At 42.7% G+C, this 14,093-nt stretch overlaps 1 protein-coding gene across 1 annotated transcript in view; it reads left to right on the top strand.

Moving 5' to 3' along the window:
- Positions 1–304: 304 nt before the first annotated feature.
- TAFA2 (TAFA chemokine like family member 2) overlaps positions 305–14,093 on the top strand; it is a gene marked incomplete at both ends in the record, with an annotated part of 39,599 nt that continues 25,810 nt past the window's right edge. The window contains one exon of the mRNA XM_081330622.1: positions 305–410. Within this exon, the coding sequence (XP_081186748.1) occupies positions 305–410 (106 nt within the window). The remainder of the gene's footprint in view (positions 411–14,093) is intronic.

Genomic DNA, 14,093 nt, shown 5'->3' with positions numbered 1-14,093 from the left:
CACAATTTGTTTTTGAATTCATGGTTTGGTAGCATCCAAGTGTAAGTATCTTCATTTGGTCTTCCTAAATGATCATCTATGAATCTCACATATTTAGAACAATTATAGGAGTACTTTTGTTTGGGCAGAAAGATTTAAGTGAGCTCAACTAGATCTGACTTCCTGTTAAAAAGAACTTCCTGTTGTCTCTGCCAAGTAACTAATAAGATATTTGTATATGTTTAAAAATGTTTTTAACTTATTTTGTAAAGCAGAAAAATATATTTGGAAAAAAAATCATGTTTTGTATTTTTCCCCCTCTAGGATGAATAAAAGATATTTGCAGAAAGCAATAAAAGGAAAACTGCTAATAATAATATTTGTTGTAACACTGTGGGGGAAAATAGCATCTGGGGCGAATCACCACAAAGGTAAGAGGCAACATTCTATGGTAACAATGTGGTAGAACAAAGCGATTTGAAGCAGTTTTTCTCAACCTCAGCAGTTTAGTATGTGTGGACTTCAACTCCCAGAATTCCACAGCAAACATGCTGATCTAAGGGAAACAGAAGGATGAATGGACCCATGGATAATCGGACATTTTTAAAAAAAGTAAATAAACTGGTTTGTGCAGAATAGAAATTACACTTGAATTTTTTTTGTACAAGTTTACTTCAACTTTCTGCAAATTGTCTATGAAAACATTTTTTACCTGATTTTCATGAATTTCTCTTTATAGCTCAGTTTTTGCTCTTTTCATTTGAAGTTGGTATACTTTATAAATTAAATAGGCTTATGTAAAAAAATTATTCATAAAATATCCTTTTTCAAAGAGCACCTGGAAAAGCTATAAATGAATTTAAGGAATTAAATACAGGGAATACATTCTGTTCTGAAATGTTCCAATGATTTTGCAGGTACACTGAAAATAAATCTGCTTTCTCGGTAATCTATGAGAGACTTCTGTTTAAACATCCATAGAATATGGCTTTTTGGCTTTTTGGAATCTATTCATTTTTTATTAGGTCTTCTCTTCAGGGAATAATATCTTTTGATTTATAAATGAATAGAAGGAAACTAAGCAAAAATACATAAGGTTGCTAATAATAGTTTTAATGCTATGCTTCTGAAATTTTATATATCATAGTATATACATATGGTTTGCATGTTTCAGCTTTTTTTTGGATTGCATAACTCATAATGGTTTTCTTATTTTTGCAATTAAAAGGAAGAGAGTATTTGATAGAAGTAAAGATATTACCAGATAAGACATAGTAAATTTATGATCCTTTTTTCTTATCTCACTATTCATGCAACAAAGAGAAGGCAATTTTGCTTTGACTTTATTTCTAGAAAATAGTTTATTAAAGTTACACTTGAGTATAAGCCGACTCGAATATAAGCCGAGACCCCAATTTTACCCCCAAAAATGGAAAAAGTTAGTGACTCGAGTATAAGCCGAGGCTGGGAAATGCAGCAGCTCACCTTATGCTCCTCTCCAGAGATCTTCCCTCAGCAGCGGCCGGCAAAGTAGCTTGCACGCGAAACAAGCCCGGCAGAGGAGCCGGAGCGGCGAGCAGAGGCGCCCAGCCCAGATCCTGCAAGGCCCGGCCGAGACGCGCACCCAGCAGCGGAGCTGCTCCGGCTCCTCTGCCGGGCTTGTTTTGCATGTGAGCTACTTTGCCTGACGCTGCTGGGGTCGCGTCTCGGCCGGGGCCTTGCAGGATCCGGCCCGGGCACCTCTGCTCGCCCTCAGCAGCACCTGGCCCGGAATCACATGTGAAACAAGCCCGGAAGAGGAGCCGGAGCGGCGAGCAGAGGCGCCCGGCCCAGATCCTGCAAGGCCCGGCCGAGACGCGCCCCCAGCAGCGGAGCTGCTCCGGCTCCTCTGCCGGGCTTGTTTTGCATGTGAGCTACTTTGCCTGACGCTGCTGGGGTCGTGTCTCGGCCGGGGCCTTGCAGGATCCGGCCCGGGCGCCTCTGCTCGCCCTCAGCAGCACCTGGCCCGGAATCACATGCGAAACAAGCCCGGCAGAGAAGCTGGAGCGGCGAGCAGAGGCGCCCGGCCCAGATCCTGCAAGGCCCGGCCGAGACACGCCCCCAGCAGCGGAGCTGCTCCGGCTCCTCTGCCGGGCTTGTTTTGCATGTGAGCTACTTTGCCTGACGCTGCTGGGGTCGCGTCTCGGCCGGGGCCTTGCAGGATCCGGCCCGGGCGCCTCTGCTCGCCCTCAGCAGCACCTGGCCCGGAATCACATGCGAAACAAGTCTGGCAGAGGAGCCGGAGCGGCGAGCAAAGACGCCCGCCCGGATCCTGCAAGGCCCCGGCCGAGATGCGCCCCCAGCAACGGAGCCGCTCCGGCTCCTCTGCCGGGCTTGTTTTGCATGTGAGCTACTTTGCCTGACACTGAGAAGACCTGCTTGGGCACTCGGGTTGGTGTCAGTCTCCGCAGGCCCTTCTCGTTTCCAGGAACGTCAAGCGCGCTTGGCTCCCCACCCCCACGGCAGGGCAGGGCAGGGCAGGGCAGGGCAGAGACTTGCTCGCCCTTCTGACGGCCCTGAAGAGAAACGAAGGGCTTGCAAACTCCCCGCGAGAAGCTGGGCGAAGTGCGCGGCTGGGCGAGTGTGTGCCTGCGCGCGTATTTACGAAAGAAAATAGGGATTTCTACTCTCTTCTTGGCAGAGGAGCCGGAGCGGATCCTGCAAGGCCCCGGCCGAGACGCGACCCCAGCAGCGTCAGGCAAAGTAGCTCACATGCAAAACAAGCCCGGCAGAGGAGCCGGAGCAGCTCCGCTGCTGGGGGCGCGTCTCGGCCGGGGCCTTGCAGGATCCGGCCCGGGCACCTCTGCTCGCCCTCAGCAGCACCTGGCCCGGAATCACATGTGAAACAAGCCCGGCAGAGGAGCCGGAGCGGCGAGCAGAGGCGCCCGGCCCAGATCCTGCAAGGCCCGGCCGAGACGCGCCCCCAGCAGCGTCAGGCAAAGTAGCTCACATGCAAAACAAGCCCGGCAGAGGAGCCGGAGCAGCTCCGCTGCTGGGGGCGCGTCTCGGCCGGGCCTTGCAGGATCTGGGCCGGGCGCCTCTGCTCGCCGCTCTGGCTCCTCTGCCGGGCTTGTTTCGCGTGTGATTCTGGGCCAGGTGCTGCTGAGGGCGAGCAGAGGCGCCCGGGCCGGATCCTGCAAGGCCCCGGCCGAGACGCGACCCCAGCAGCGTCAGGCAAAGTAGCTCACATGCAAAACAAGCCCGGCAGAGGAGCCGGAGCAGCTCCGCTGCTGGGGGCGCGTCTCGGCCGGGCCTTGCAGGATCTGGGCCGGGCGCCTCTGCTCACCACTCCGGCTCCTCTGCCGGGCTTGTTTCGCATGTGATTCCGGGCCAGGTTCTGCTGAGGGCGAGCAGAGGTGCCTGGGCCGGATCCTGCAAGGCCCCGGCCGAGACGCGACCCCAGCAGCGTCAGGCAAAGTAGCTCACATGCAAAACAAGCCCGGCAGAGGAGCCGGAGCAGCTCCGCTGCTGGGGGCGCGTCTTGGCCAGGCCTTGCAGGATCTGGGCCGGGCGCCTCTGCTCGCCGCTCCGGCTCCTCTGCCGGACTTGTTTCGCATGTGATTCCGGGCCAGGTGCTGCTGAGGGCGAGCAGAGACGCCCGGGCCAGATCCTGCAAGGCCCCGGCCGAGACGGGACCCCAGCAGCGTCAGGCAAAGTAGCTCGGCCGCGCGCAAGTCCTCGGTAAGTTCTTTTTTTTGTTCACTGGAGTATAAGCCGAAGTGGATTTTTCAGCCCAAAAAGTGGGCTGAAAAATTCGGCTTATACTCAAGTATATACGGTAATTGCTTGCCCATTCTGTTATCAATTATTTGAGATGCTGCTTGAACTATTGTAAAATATGTATTTATTTTAGATTGTTTACATAGCTGCCCAACTTGTAGTAATAATGCTGGGTGGCTTACATATGGCTAAAAGCATAAAAACAAAGAAATCAAAACCAAAGTTCACAAATACTTGAAAGAAATATCTGTGGCTACCACAGTATTCACATTCAAATCATATACATTTTGGGTGGGCTCATCTAATGTTTTGGCCAATTCCTGGGGGCAAAACCAAATGTTCAGCTCCTTATGGAATGCTAGCAGGATGGGCTATTTGAATCGGAGGAAGGAAGTTGTTTGACCAATTGGAAAAAATAAATGCCAATGTAATTATAAAGAAAGACAGAAAATGTTAGAAGTATAATCAGATACATAGCCCTGTAACAAAACTAATGCATTTTTAAAATTTAAAGTATGTTTTATAATGTTGCTAATAATGTCAAATAAATATTTATTTACATATTTTAGGCTTTAAGAAAAAATATTTTTGAAATATCAAAATTTTTTGTACATTAGTAATTTCTAACAAATATAAAGTATAACTGTTGCCTCAGTATAGCCTTCTCCTATTTGGTGCATTTCGGATGTGTTGGGATTAGAACTGTAGGCACATGGAATTGTCAATATAGTCACCAGTTTGAGAAATTTACCAGGTAGGACTTTTCTTACTACTCTGGTGTCTTCAAAAAAACTTTAGAAAAAAAACCCTTTTACTTATTTTTATATTTAAGAACAGTAGCTGTTGGCTACTATTATAGGGACAGTAAAAAAGACCAAAATGTTTATGGTCTTTCGCAGAAAGACCTGTAAATATGGTAGTGAGAAAAGATCAGACTGGTCCCTTGGCAGCTTTTTCCAAAGCAAAAAGTGTAGCAGCAAGGAGAAATTGGTTTTTCTGTAATTTATTTACCATAACATTGGTTTTCTCACTTTCATATTTTGGATCTGATTAGTTGGCCACTATTGCATTTAAATTAGTAAAAGAAATTGTTTGAGAAACTAGGGTTGTGACTGTGGACATATCAACATAGACTATTTAATCTGTTTCTGTCCTGTGCTCATAGCAGTTTATTTAAACTAGTTTAAGAAAAAAAAACATGCTTGGACTGGTAACACTTTGGAAGTACTTTGCAAATTATTCTGTTGGCTTGCTGACTATCATACCTCATTTAGCAGCTCACCTTCAGCAAAAGCATTTTTTAAACTTACTAGTTTTTTTTCCCTGTCTTATTTTATCTGCCTAGCTGGGGATGTTTTTTCAGCTGCAGGGTTCCATCATTTGATTTTCATTGTTACCTCAAATGTATGGATAAAAAAATGGAATGGTGGACTCTGCATTTTTTTAGTTCCAGAAAAGACTCACATAGCTAGATGAAGGAATTATCAACATATCTGCTGGATTTTGGAGCAACCTCTTAAATTCTAGACAGAGCTGAGAGTAAAGGTAGGAAATTTTAGATTTTTTGCCTTGGTTGAGGGCTGTTCCCTCCTTTATAAAGTAGCTAATTAACTTTTGAGAATTATCTGTAAGGAAGAAAAGTGTTCCAGAAAAGAGCACTTCAGGCAACCTAAGAAGAAAAGGCCATGTTCAAACCACAGTAGGAAAATATTCCCAGAGATTGAATTTGCAGTGGGGAAGAGGTGAGTAAAGGCTTACAACACTTACTTCAAAATATAGTTTTGTCCTATTCTGGTAAAAAGGCATCTAGTCAATGCAGATAACACCTACTGTAAGTGTAAATAATTCATCTATGGTGAATTGGTATGTTGTCTCTCCAGATTTGTGTAATGGTCTGAGGACAGAAAAGCATGACTAAAAGTCACTGAAGTCTGATGAAAATCCATTACAAGTATAGATTTATATCAGAGGCATGCAAAGAACTTGGTTAACCTGTTAGAAATATTAACATAAATAAATTACTTTTTCCATCCTATATTTTCACTTGGCATTAGTCCTATCTAGACATCACATCATAGCTCCATTTGCACAAGTGGCAGGCACTTGCATGCCACTTGCACAAATGGAGCTTCACACGCGTGTGTGAGTGCCCGCTGCTCACACAAATGGAGCTTCTCACCTGTGCATGAATGCCTGCCACTTGCACAAATGAAGCTGTGAACGTAAGCACGTGGACCTTCCACTTTTGTGGCCCATTACCAGGCCTAAGCCCAGGGATGGGGTCCCCTGGAGTAGGGAATAAATCTCCAAAACAAGGCAACTCAGTGACAGTTCCCAGATGGACAATGGAAGAAAAGATAAGTCTTGGGGGGGCTGCAAAAGCCACTGAGAGGTAAAACTGAAAGATGGGTGGGGAAAGAGCTTGACCAGCATGAGTCCTATTTAGCATAGAGCTCTGGCTCTAGTAAGAGAAGAAGCTGAATGCTGGTGGAGAGGAAAGGCACAAATCTGCAGAGAAGTGAAAAGGGTGTTTCTAATGCAAATGGTCAGAATCTGGCTACAAGAGCCGATGATATGAGGAAAAAAAGGAAGAGCTATGAAATAGGAAAGCATAGCTCTACAGAATAACATCACTTTTTAAATGGTATTTCCTGTTCCAAACTGGGCTCTTCTGCAAGTCATGAAACTTGATCCTCAGAATTTCTAAATATTTAGATATTTAGATATTTATCATTAACAGGTCTGTATAACCAAATTATAGTATTCATACATGCTCGCATACTGTATTCCTATATGGATGTTTGTGCCATTTAGAGGAATTCTTATGATTATGATAATATCTTATGATTATGATAATCTCATGATTATTAAATTTGACTACTTTTGAGACAGTTGTATTCTATATTCTGAGGAGACAGACTAAGCTTATTTTTTATTTTTTTATTTTACTTTTCGTAAGTATGAAATAGTCACTTTTTTCAGTGCTTTTTGTAACTTTGAACAATCACTAAATGAAGTGTTATAGGTCAAGGACTAGTTGTAATCTATACATTTATAAATTATATACATCTTTCTAATTCTTCTTCTTTATTTGATGCACATTCTTATTCTGCTAGAGTTCCATTCCATTCTATTCCATTCTTTGAACTTGAATTGGATTCAATTCAAGAATTATGTTTACAAGTGCATTTAGCTGTAATGTGTAGTTTGTTCTATTTGGGTGTAACATTTTAGCAATCTAGCTATATTATTTTATAAAATAAGGTTTATGGCTGTCTAGATGATATAGCAAGAATAGTAAAATGCTGCTTATCACCTATAGACTCCTTAATTACATAGTGGAGTGACCTATGTCCATGGTTTTTGCCTATCCAGTAAGATTGGGAAGAATTGATGAACTTTGGATCCCTTCAGTGAAATAATGCCACCTATATATTGTGGTTCCGGCTCTGTGGTATGATACCTCTGAGAGATTGAATAGAATAGAGATGGAAGGGACCTTGTAGGTCTTCTAGTCCAGCCCCCTGCTCAAGCAGGAGAACCTATACTATCTCAGACAAGTGACTGTCTAGACTTTTCTTAAAAATTTCCAATGATGGAGTGCCCACGATTTCTGGAGGCAAGCTGTTCCGCTGGTTAATTATCCTCACTGTCAAGAAATTTCTCCTTAATTCCAGGCTGCTTCTCTCTTTGATCAGTTTCCAACCATTGTTTATTTATTTTTTATTTTATTTTATTAAATTTATATACCGCCCTTTTCCCGTAGGACTCAGGGCGGTTTACAGGGAGAGTTAAAAACAAACATACAAAAGTTAAAATCAGATTAAAATTAATTAAATCAAGTCCCCAATTTAAACTAAACCCCAATAAAATTTAAACCCCTCAGCCTGGGCCAGACAGCTTGAAAAGCCAAGTTTTCAGGTCCCGGCGAAATGAGCGAAGATCGGGGGCAGTCCTAAGTTCCATTGGGAGTTGGTTCCATAGGGCCGGCGTGCCCACAGAGAATGCTCTTCCCCTGGGAATAACCCACAGGCATTCCTTAACCGGCGGTATCCTGAGAAGGCCCTCCCTGTGGGAGCGCACAGGACGAAGGGAGCTTGATGCCGGCAGCAGGTGTTCCCTCAGATAACCCGGACCCAAGCCATTTAGGGCTTTATAGGTCATCACCAGCACCTTGAATCTCACCCGAAGCGCAACCGGAAGCCAATGCAGCTCGCGGAGTAGAGGTGTTACATGGGAGTATCGGGAAACCCCCATCACAACTCGGGTGGCCGCATTCTGCACCAGTTGAAGCCTCCGAGTGGTCCTCAAGGGCAGCCCCATGTAGAGACCATTGCAGTAGTCTAAATGGGAGGTCACGAGCGCATGGGTGACTGTGCGTAGGGCATCCCGGTCCAGATAGGGTCGCAACTGGCATACCAGGCGAACCTGGGCAAAAGCCCCCCTGGTCACGGCTCCTATGTGGTCTTCAAAATTGAGCCGTGAATCCAGGAGGACGCCCAGGTTGCGAGCCCTATCAACGGGGGGTAACACCTCACCCCCCATCGTTAAAGATGGAATAGTCTGGTTGACCCGAGATGCCGGTATGCACAGGCCCTCAGTCTTGGCAGGATTGAGACGAAGCCTGTTTCTCCCCATCCAAACCCGGACCACCTCCAGGCAACGGGACATCACGGCGAGGGCATCACTGGGTTGGTTCGGTGTGGAGAAAAAAAGTTGGGTATCATCAGCCCTCTGCCCTCCTGTCAACACCGACTGCGAGCGGCCCAGGAGATAGGAGGAGAACCACTGCAAAACAGTGCCTCCCACTCCCAACCCCCTGAGACGGCGCAGTAGGATACCATGGTCGATTGTATCGAAAGCTGCTGAGAGATCTAATAGGACTAGGACAGAGGAACAACCCCTGTCCCGAGCCCGCCAGAGATCATTCATCAGCGCGACCAATGCCGTCTCTGTGCTGTGCCCGGGCCTGAAACCCGATTGGTATGGGTCCAGATAATCAGTTTCATCCAGGAACAAAGGAAGCTGATGCGCCACCACATTCTCAACAACCTTCACCAAAAAGCAAAGGTTGGAGACCGGACGATAGTTATTTAAAACAGCCGGGTCCAGGGCAGGCTTCTTGAGGAGGGGTCTCACCACCGCCTCCTTCAGGGCGGCAGGGAAGATACCCTCCTTCAAGGAAGCAGTTATTACTGCCTGGAACCAGCCTCGTGTCTCCTCCCGAGCCGCATAAACCAGCCAGGAGGGGCACGGGTCCAACAAACAGGTGGTGGAGCTCAGCCTCCTCCTCATCCTGTCCACATCATCAGGGGAAACAGGATCGAACTCAGTCCAGATAACATGCTCAAGACCGTCCGATTCTTCCACGTCAGACTCTGCCCAGTCAGAGTGTAAACCGGCCCGGATCTGAGCGATTTTGTCCGTCAGATGATGACTAAACTCCTCGGCCTGCCCCTGTAAGTGATCCTCCCTCACCTCCTGGTTAAGAAGGGAGCGAGTCACCCTAAACAGGGCGGCCGGGCGATTATCTGTGGACCCGATGAGGGCAGCAAAGTTTCTTGTCCTGTCCTTTGGAGAATAACGTGACCCCCTCTTCTTTGTGGCAGCCCCTCAAATACTGGAACAGTGCTATCATGTCTCCCCTATTTCTTCTTTTCTTTAGACTAGCCAAGGGACGCGGTGGCTCAGTGGGTTGGGACGCTGAGCCTGTTGATCAGAAGGTCGGCAGTTTGGTGGGTCAAATCCCGAGTGCCGCGTAACAGAGTGAGCGCCTGTTACTCGTCCCAGCTTCTGCCAACCTAGCAGTTTGAAAGCATGTAAAAATGCAAGTAGAAAAATAGGGACCACTATGGTGGGAAGGTAACAGCGTTCTGTGCGCCTTTGGCATCTAGTCATGCCGGCCACGTGACCACGGAGACGTCCTCGGACAAGCGCTGGCTCTTCGGCTTTGAAATGGAGATGAGCACCGGCCCCTAGAGTCGGAAACGACTAGCATGCATGTGCGGGGGAACCTTTACCTTTAGACTAGCCAAACCCAAGTCCTGCAGCCATTCTTCATATGTTTTAGCCTCCAGGCCTTTGATGATCTTAGCTGCTCTTCTCTGAATTTTTTCTAAACTCTCAACATCTTTTTTGTGATATGGTGACCAAAATTGGCTGCAGTATTCCAGGTGTGGTCTTACTAGGGTTTCATGAAGTGGTACTAATACTTCGCATGATCTTGATTCTATGTGTCTGTTTATACAACCCAGGTTTGTATTAGCTTTTTTGGTTGCTGCTGCACACTGCTGGCTCATAGTCTAAGTGATCGTCCTAGTCAAGATTTGTCGTCCTAGTCAAGATTTGTCTTCCTTCCTCTGTAATGGTTTTTCAGATGCCCTTAAAACCTGCCTGTTCCCAGGTCTTGAGGTAGTGTGTGTGTGAACCTCTATAGGTGATATTTTTATTAGAAGGAATAGGTTTGTCTGAATGCACAAGATTTTTTGCTGTTTTTTTTCTTGTTTTCATTTTTGTTCTTATTGGATAAAAGCTGTTGGTGGCTTCTAAATCTCATTCATAAATGAATAAATGTATTTTGGAGAAAACCTCTACAGAATACTTACAGTATGTGGTAGAACAGATGAGGTCTTCTTTGGATTTAAGCCATTAAGACCTGGAGTGAACAGCAAATTCAGGAGCTTGAGAAACAAAGCATAATTATTATTATGTATTGAGGAGAATTGATATGTGCAGTTATAAATGGTTAACTGTTGTATTCATGTAAACTCTTTTTTATTGCAAATTTTATTATTTAAAACTTTGGACAAGGTGTTAATGGTCTGACATTCCTTCTTGTCTTACATCATTTTTGTGTTTTATATACATTTTATATACATATCATACAATTATACAATATTCAGTCTTATTGACCACCTTATTCTAGTAATGTGTGAAATCAGCATCTTGTATATCTCTATTGAGACCTTCCTTTCTGTTCCCACCATAGGTAAAACTTATTCCAAATTTTGTAATAACCTGACTGATCTTTATTTTTAATTTCCAAAGTTAACTTGTCCATTTCTGTGCACGCCCATATTTTATTTATCACTTCACTCTCATCAGGTATTTCACTATTTTTCCATTTCTGGGCGAACGTCATTCTCATCATTATATATAACTCTTCTTTGGTATGTTTCTCTGTTGTTATGCCAAGCAAGAAAAATTCTGGTCTATAATCTACTCTCTGTCCTGATATTTCTTCTAGCCATATCCATATCCTTTGCCAATACTTTTGCGTCTTATTACAGGACCACCAAACATGAAAATAAGTGCTTAATTCTTCGGAATATTTCCAGCAACTAGGGGATATTGTTTTGTACATTTTGGCTAATTGTGCTGGAGGGAGATGCCACTGGTAAAATATTTTATATAAATTTTCTTTGTAAGATGAGGCCAGCGTTATCTTTTTATTTCTATCCCAAAGAGTTTGCCATATATCAAGATCGATACCATGTCCCAAATGTTTAGCCCATATCAGCATTGGTTCTTTATCTTGTTCCTCAATCATATTATACCCCAATAGCAGTGTATACAATTTCCATTTTTGTTTCTCATCTGGTCCCAATAAGATTTTATCCAATGCAGTTTCTTGAATATTTATCCCCCACTCTTTCTTATCTTTCCCATATCGTGTTTGTATCTGTAAGTAAGCCCACCATTCGAATTTTATCCCTTGTTGTTCTAGTTCCTGTCTGGATTTCAATTCTCCCACATCACTCATAATATATTTGTATGTAGTGCTGTTTTCCAAATTGAACAAATTTGGGTAAAGTATTGCATCTAGGGTGGACAACCAGACTGGTACTTTAATGTAATTTTGTTTTCTAATTTTATTCCAAATTTTGAGTAGCGCTTGTCTAATCCGATGGTTTTGAAAATGTTGATATAGCCCTTGTTTCTCATTCTATAGGAATGTGTGCCAGCCTAATTGCAAATCATGGCCTTCTAAAATTAATAATCTTTTATTCTTTAAAATTATCCATTCTCTAATCCAAGTTAGCGCCGCTGCATAGTAATATGTTTCCCAGTCCGGTAGTCCAAAACCCCCATTTTCTTTAGCATCCTGCAAGTGTTTCATTTTAATCGTCGGTTTTTTCCCTTGCCATATAAAATTTAGTGTCAGTTTGTTCAGGTTCCTGAAAATTTTTTGATCTAGTTGCATAGGAATATTTTGGAACAGGAATAGGATTTTAGGTAGTACATTCATTTTTACGATAGCAATTCTCCCTAACAATGAAAGACTCAAGTTTCCCCATCTTTCCATGTTTTCTTTTATTTGTTTCACTATTTTGTCGTAATTGTCTTCTTTGATTGAAGTGCATCTGGCCGTAATAGTAATTCCTAGATATTTTATCTTCTTAACTATTTGTATATCCATAATCCTAGCCAAGTTTTCTTTCTGTTTATTTGTCATATTTTTAAGAATCATTTTAGTTTTACCCTTATTTATTTTCAGCCCAGCGGCTTCTCCATATTTATCTAGTTCTTCCAACAGTTTCGGTCCCGATTGTTGTGGATCCTCCATAATAAAGACCAAATCATCAATGCTTGAAGTTTAAAATTTCTTTTTAAATTTCTAATCCTTTTATATGCAGTTCATTTCTAATTATCCTTGTTAGGACCTCTAGCATCAGTATAAATAGTAATAAATACTATTATACTAATAAATAGTATAAATCCTTGTCGTGTTCCTTTTTGTATTTGAAATTTCCTAGTTACTTCCCCATTTATTATTATTTTAGCTTCCTGATTAGAATATATTGCCCTAATTATGTTTATAAATTTTTCACCCATATCCATATACCTAAGTTGTTGATATATAAATGACCACTTAATGTTATCAAAAGCCTTCTGAACGTCTAAGAATAATAACACCATTTGTTGTCCACTATGTATTTCGTAGTATTCTAGTGTATCCAATATTATCCTAATGATGTGTTTAGTTTGTCTTTTGGCTAGAAATCCATTCTGATCCACGTGTATAAAATCATTTAAAAACCTTTTTAATTGTTCAGCTATAATTGTTGTAAATATCTTATAATCAGAGTTAAGTAAAGATATTGGTCTATAGTTTTGGATTGATCTATGGTCCGTATTGTCTTTTGGGATCAGAACAATATTCGCCTCTGACCATGACTTTGGGATTTTTGCTTCATCCAGGACCATGTTAAACACATCCAATAAAGGTTGTCCTAAGATGTTTTGTTGTTCCTTATAGATTTCTGTCTGAAGGCCATCAGGACCCGATGCTTTATTTTTTTTTTGTTTATTAATGGCCGTAATCACCTCTGTCATCCTAATTTCTTCATTTAACATTTTTTTTATTTCATCAGTAACTTTTGGTAGTGTTGCTTTTTTGAAACATTCCTCCACTTTCTCCTCATTTTCCTGTTTATCTTCCTTTTATAATTTCACATAGAATTCCTGGACTATAATTTTTTTCTCCTCTTCTTGATAGTGTATTCTTCCTTTGTTGTCTCGTAATTTACTAATCCAACTTTTCTCCTTTTGTTTTTTCAAGTTGTGTGCAAGCCATCGACCAGGTTTGTTTGCATTTTTGAAGAAATTCTGTTTTGTACGTCTTATTTGTTGTGCTATTTTTTCTTTTTCTAAGATGTTGAGTTTATGTTTAATTAAGTCCATTTGTAGCTAGCGGGTCTGAGAGTCACAGTCTACCCAGCCAGGCAAAGGAGCTGGTAGACCGGGAACAACCGATGGTACTGAGGCATTCAGAGTGGTCACGGAAGCCACCAAAGTACTTGCAGGACTATGTTCATGTCCTGAATGTGTGAACTATCTAGGGGTGGGGTGTTATGTATTGAGGAGAATTGATATGGGCAGTTATAAATGGTTAACTGTTGTATTCATGTAAACTCTTAACTGTCTGTCTACCACTTTGCAAGTTTGTGTTTTGAGCGGGAAGATCGCTTTAAATTCATTGGCTAGTGTCTATTGGCGGTCCGTATAAATATATGTCAAAGCGACTGTTAGAGGCGCTTCTGTGTTAAACTCAATAAACGTTCTGTTACTTCCTACTTCACCTCATCAATGTCTCAACGATCCCTATATATAATAATTATATTCCTGCAAAAGCAGAAAGTCAGAAATGACTTTCAATTATACATTTGAATTATATACTTTGTATCAATTATACAAAGATATAAAAGTGGGCTATCTTACTATTTTACATTATTATTTAACTGTATTCAGATAAAGTTTTGCATATTAAATGCTTCTGTCCTCTATCTGAATGCAGCAGGGCCTGATCAGAACTAATTACAAAAGCTTTATTTCTAAGTTAGCGGTCTTCTACT

The sequence above is a fragment of the Vipera berus genome (assembly GCF_964194415.1).
Source record: "Vipera berus genome assembly, chromosome: 6".
Lineage (NCBI taxonomy): Eukaryota > Metazoa > Chordata > Lepidosauria > Squamata > Viperidae > Vipera > Vipera berus.
Note: the sequence above shows the minus strand (reverse complement) of the source record. Positions and strands in the feature narration are given on the sequence as shown.